This window comes from Cygnus olor, chromosome 12 (genome assembly GCF_009769625.2).
Source record: "Cygnus olor isolate bCygOlo1 chromosome 12, bCygOlo1.pri.v2, whole genome shotgun sequence".
Lineage (NCBI taxonomy): Eukaryota > Metazoa > Chordata > Aves > Anseriformes > Anatidae > Cygnus > Cygnus olor.
Window position 1 is genome coordinate 9843031 of NC_049180.1, and position 5078 is coordinate 9848108.

Below are 5078 nucleotides of genomic sequence, written 5' to 3' on the forward strand. Positions count from 1 at the left end.
CTGGGCTAACCTCATGAAGAGTTGTTTGTTCAAGCTCAGGGAAGCACTGTAAGGTGTAACCACTGATGCACTTTTTCTGCTGTATGAGAAAGGTCAGCTATAAAATCACATACAGATCTCCAAAGCAGTGAGAACTCTCTCTCTAAATAACTGGACTCAGCCCTGGACAGAAAAAGCCAGAATGTATAGTTTAGATAATTTATGGAAGAATTTAAAAATAAAGTATCCTATGTACAGGAACTACTAAAGCATATGCAGCCAGCCCAAATTATTTACTGAGGCATGACTGCTTTCTAAATTAATGAGTAGCAAAAAGGTAAAAAAAAATATCATGGAAACACATTAATTATAACATGATAAAATGAACACAAAAACGGTAATAACACTGAAGGCCACAACACACCATAGCTGGAGCCTGTAACTCTTTCAAACAGCCTTGCCATGCTGGTTTGAACTTCTTCAAGCCATTGAAAGTTATTTACAGGCTTGTGAGTAGACAAGAAAATTATACTTCTCCCAGAAAGGAAAAACAAAACAGAACCTACAAACAGTCACTACCACCACCACCAACAGAAAAAACACATTTGTTCAGTGGCTGTCATCCAGAGAAAATGTAAGAAGTTGAACAATGCGGGTTTCAATTAATCAGTGTGGAAACACATCTATCTAACTATAGGCACTATTTAGAGGTCTGTTTCTGCTGCAGCTGACAAGAGAAGCAGGTTGAAGATGAACAGTAACATTAAGGTACTCCTTCCTGATATGAGCTGCTGTGGTAAGGTGTTAATGAAAGCAGGATTTACTTAAAGAAACAGTCTACTGAAGAACTGGACACAAAGTATGCCCTATTCATCTCTTTCCAGAACTGTTATGTGGAACTCAGTTGAAGTCTGTATATAATGTTCTGTACAGTTGAAAGAAGGTCTATATAAAAATATTGCTCTCAGTCTTTATCCAAACTATCAGAAAAGCACAGTTTATTATAACAGGAAATAATACTTTATTATAAAATCTGCATGTAAACAAGTAACAAATTAATTGAATAACAGTTAATGGAAGTGCAAATTAACTTCATAAAATGACATCCGTTCTGTATTTAACTATATATATAAATTTTACTCCCATTCTAATGTGGTTCTACTCCCCCCACCCCATATTTAAGTTTAAAAAGATTTATCTTTGCTTGCTTTATACTAAAAAGGGTGTACGAGCCTGCGTACAAATTTAAGTTTTGCTCTGCAAACGAGACAAGTCTATGGTGATACTTATCATCATCTTTTCTTATCTTTGCATCTCTGTTATCCACAGGACAAGAGGATATATAATATATGTACATAATGAAAGTGTGGGCATGTCAAGCCACTTATTTAAAGTTAGTTCATTTACTTGTATGCATTGAAACTTTAGCCATTTATCAATGAAGTAGACATTGTAATGTAAGTTCTGGACTTGCTTGTGCACCTTAAGGCATTAACGAGAGTCTCAATGATAACTCATTCTTGTTATCACCATGAGGATCATCCATACACTTCAACAGTCAAATGTTTGTTCACCTCCCATGTGCAACATCCGTCCTCGCTGAAAGCTTCTAAAGCACAGATAAGTCATGGCAAGACTTCGATTTTGCTTTGAAAGCCATCTTCTTATTGTTCTTTGCCACTATTCTCCCAAGGAATCGCTTGGCCTTTTTGCCTATGCTTTCTCTTCTTTTTGTGTTGGCCATTCTTCTAGCATTGTCTTCTTTACTGTCTTTGCGAAGTCTAATTTGCCGAACAATACCTTCAAACAGATCCTTGACGTTATGATGAAGAGCAGCTGAGGTCTCAATGAACTTGCAGTCAAACACAACAGCACAGGCCCGTCCCTCTGGATGGAAAGAGAAAAAGAGAGATGAGTGGAGACTGACATTTTCTCTTTAATACATAGTGGCAAGAAAAAAGGTTTGACTTAATTAAAGTGCCTTCAACATCACAAAAGAACTTTGTTATCTAGTAGGAAGAGTGTATATTTGCACTCATTGTTTTGCTGTAGTGTGGTCAAAAGTCTCACATGACCAGTGGTACTGAATATAAGACAATAGTAGTCCTATAGGCAGACCAGCCCAGTATCGTTTAAGATCTAAAGCTGATATAACAGAGGTACTTGGATGCATGCTTGCTGTCTAATAGGAAAGATTGTGAGGTACAGAAACTAGTTCCTATTTCTTCTGGAAGTTGTTGAGCAATTGTGCACCTCAGCCTTGCTATAGGAAGTGAGTTTTCCGTACTAACTACAGTTGAAACTGGCAGTCCAAAAGGTCATTAAACAGATTACATTGGAGGTCGTGAAGCTGTAGACCACTGGATTTGATTAGGACTGCCTTCAGAATAGATGATGCTCTGTTTCCAGTGTTCCAGAGGTAAGCATGCAGCTCTGGAGCATTGCTGCAGTGCAAGTTTCCATGTACACCTTGTGGTAAATAATGGCAAAGGTTTAAACCTGTGCAAAATAATGACACCTCTAGGAAGGGTGAACCATGCACTGCCACAAGCCTGAAAAGAATGATAATCTCCTGATCAACTCCAGTCAATTCCCTGTACAAGCATTTAACACAGGAATCATGCCATAACCAGGCAGCAATAAAACGTTCATCATCATCTGTACTCTAGTTATGGAAATGCACCCTGGAACTGAGAAAGTTCTCACTGGCCTCAGCTGTGGAACACATACAAGAAGACTTTTTGTGAGCCTGGTCCTTCCATCCTTCCAGCTCACCACAAATGTGATGGAATCTCTTCCAGGAAAAAAAAAAAAAAAAAAAAAAAAAAAAAAAAAGTTTTTACTGTTGCTGTGGGATCACCATTTTCATAGACTGCCTGGGTTCTGATGTGACACTCCTGTCCCTTAAAAAACCATAGCTCAGAGTATCCTCAGAGTATCAAACCTCGAGACTAGCAAGTGCTGCTGCATGCTTAACATCCAGCTAAACCCTACATACAGCAATGTGCTAAAGCTGAAGCATTGTCTCTTGCAGTGCAGTACAGCACATAGCTCTATGCACAGAGACAGATCTTCCCCCACTGCCATCTCCACTACTGTTTGTGGTACAGAGCCCCCCCTCAGTGTGAACCAGCTGGCTTGATTTCTCTGGGGTGCCTCCAATCACATTTTTCTCCATCAAACCTGGACCAATTCTACTGTTCATGATCCTCTGCTACTAATTTAGACAGTACTGTGTAAATGAACAGTAACTCTTACCATCAACTGAGACTTCCCGGGACCTGACCAGGTCGCTCTTATTGCCCACGAGAATAATAGGAATGTCTTCCGTTTGCCTTGCTCTTCTTAGCTGGATCCTTAGTTCAGAGGCCTTTTCAAAACTAACTTTGTCAGTCACTGAGTATACAATAATATAGGCATCCCCCATTTTCATACAGTGGTTCTGAAGCCATTGACTGTCATCCTAAAACAAAGGGTGAGAAACAGATTTATTGCATTGAAAAAGCTATTCAACACTGTCTAATTATTTAAATACTGTAAACATCTTAAAGATATTCTTCTTAGCTTTATAATAAAGAGACAGCAAAAGTAAGCAACCTCTCAGAAGGTTTCTTAAGATTTTCTCATTTAAAATATATTACAGAACAAAATCATCCTGTTTCCAGAAATTGTATCGGGTCTGCACTGCTCAGATTGTTAATCTCTCGTTTTGTACGAATTTCCTGGGCTGCTAATGTAAGCTGCTGCTTACTGCAAGCATTAAGGGATTCGCTGTCTGAGCCTATGCAGGTTTTTTAATTGCCTGTCTAGCTACAACAAATTGATTGCAAGAGAGAATAAAGCAGCATGCACTCTGATTTCGTAACGCCGCTTTGTAGGAACGTTACGGTGTGACCACAAACAGCCAGACACCTGGACACGGCCGTTTTGGAGCGAAGCCCCGCGCAGCCCGCAAGGAAAAGGCACGTTCGGTCGCCCCGTACCTGCTCCCAGATGTCGAACACGACCAGAGACGCTTCTTCCCCGTCGACCACAATCGATCTGTCGTACGTGTTGCCTGGGGAGGGAAAAACAGCGTTGGGGAAACGGGCGGCACCGCGGCGAGCGGCCACTCCCCCGGCACCCCGCGCCCCCAGCCCCGGCCCCGGGGGGGCCCCGCGCCCTCACCGGCTTCCTCTGCCTCCGCGCAGTCCTCGACGCCGCCGAAGATGCGGGCCAGGCTGGTCTTGCCGACGCCGTGCTCGCCCAGCAGGATCACCTTATAGAGCCGCCCGTCCGAGTCGCTGCCCGAGGAGATGACGGAGTCGGAGGAGTCGGAGGCCCAGCTCTCCCGGTGCGCCTCGCCGGGGCTGTACGAGGTGCAGCGCACCAGGCCGGAGAGCTCGTCGTGCGGCAGGGCGGCCCGCAGGTCCCGCTCGTCCACCGGCATGCTGCGCCGGTGCAGGTGCTGGTGCGCCGCGAAGGGCATGCTGCCGCGCCGCTTCTCCAGCGAGCGGAGCTTGGCGCCGCGGTTCAGGGTCATGGGGGCTCCGGGTTGCTGAGAGGAGCCGCCCCGCTCGTCCCTCGACGTGCTCCTGAGGGGGAGAGAGAGGAGAGCCGGGCTTCCCCGCCGCCACAGCTCGCTGCCGGCGCTGCCGCCGCCTCGCCGCTATTTATGGCCCGGCCCGGCCCGGCCCTGCCGTGACGCGCGGCTCCCTCACAGCACGCCCGGGGGCTGCCTCACCCGCCCACGGCGGCTCCGCGCCGCTCGGCACGGCTCGGCACGGAGCCCCAGCGGAGCTGGAGCGATGCGGAGGCGGCTGGGGGTGGGAGATGCCGGCCCTGGAGGGCCGCGCTGTGAGGGGGGGCTGGTGTGCCCCGGGTGTCGTGTCCCCCCCGCCCCCCTCGACTCCCCATTTCTGAGGCTGCACCGCGTGGAATGGGTTCAGTGGGTGATGTTGGGGGGGGCAGATGATCTTGGAGGTCTTTTCCAACAGTAATCAGGCTGTGAGCCTATGAAATTGCAAACGGGGCTGGCCGTGAGCCCTGCCAGGCGGCTTTCCTCAGCTCCTCACGCTCCGTGGCATCGCCCGGGAGCGGTTCTGCTGCCTACAGCAGCC

General features: G+C 46.6%; 1 protein-coding gene across 1 annotated transcript; it reads right to left on the reverse strand.

The window, feature by feature from the left end:
* Nucleotides 1-980: 980 nt before the first annotated feature.
* Nucleotides 981-4721, reverse strand: RRAD (RRAD, Ras related glycolysis inhibitor and calcium channel regulator). The gene is made up of 4 exons (XM_040571369.1): nucleotides 4147-4721; nucleotides 3963-4036; nucleotides 3238-3442; nucleotides 981-1866 (listed from the first exon to the last, which is right to left on the reverse strand). Exons 1-4 carry the CDS (start codon nucleotides 4499-4501, stop codon nucleotides 1589-1591), a joined length of 912 nt encoding a protein of 303 aa, XP_040427303.1. The 5' UTR covers nucleotides 4502-4721; the 3' UTR covers nucleotides 981-1588.
* Between the last annotated feature and the right edge of the window lie 357 nt (nucleotides 4722-5078).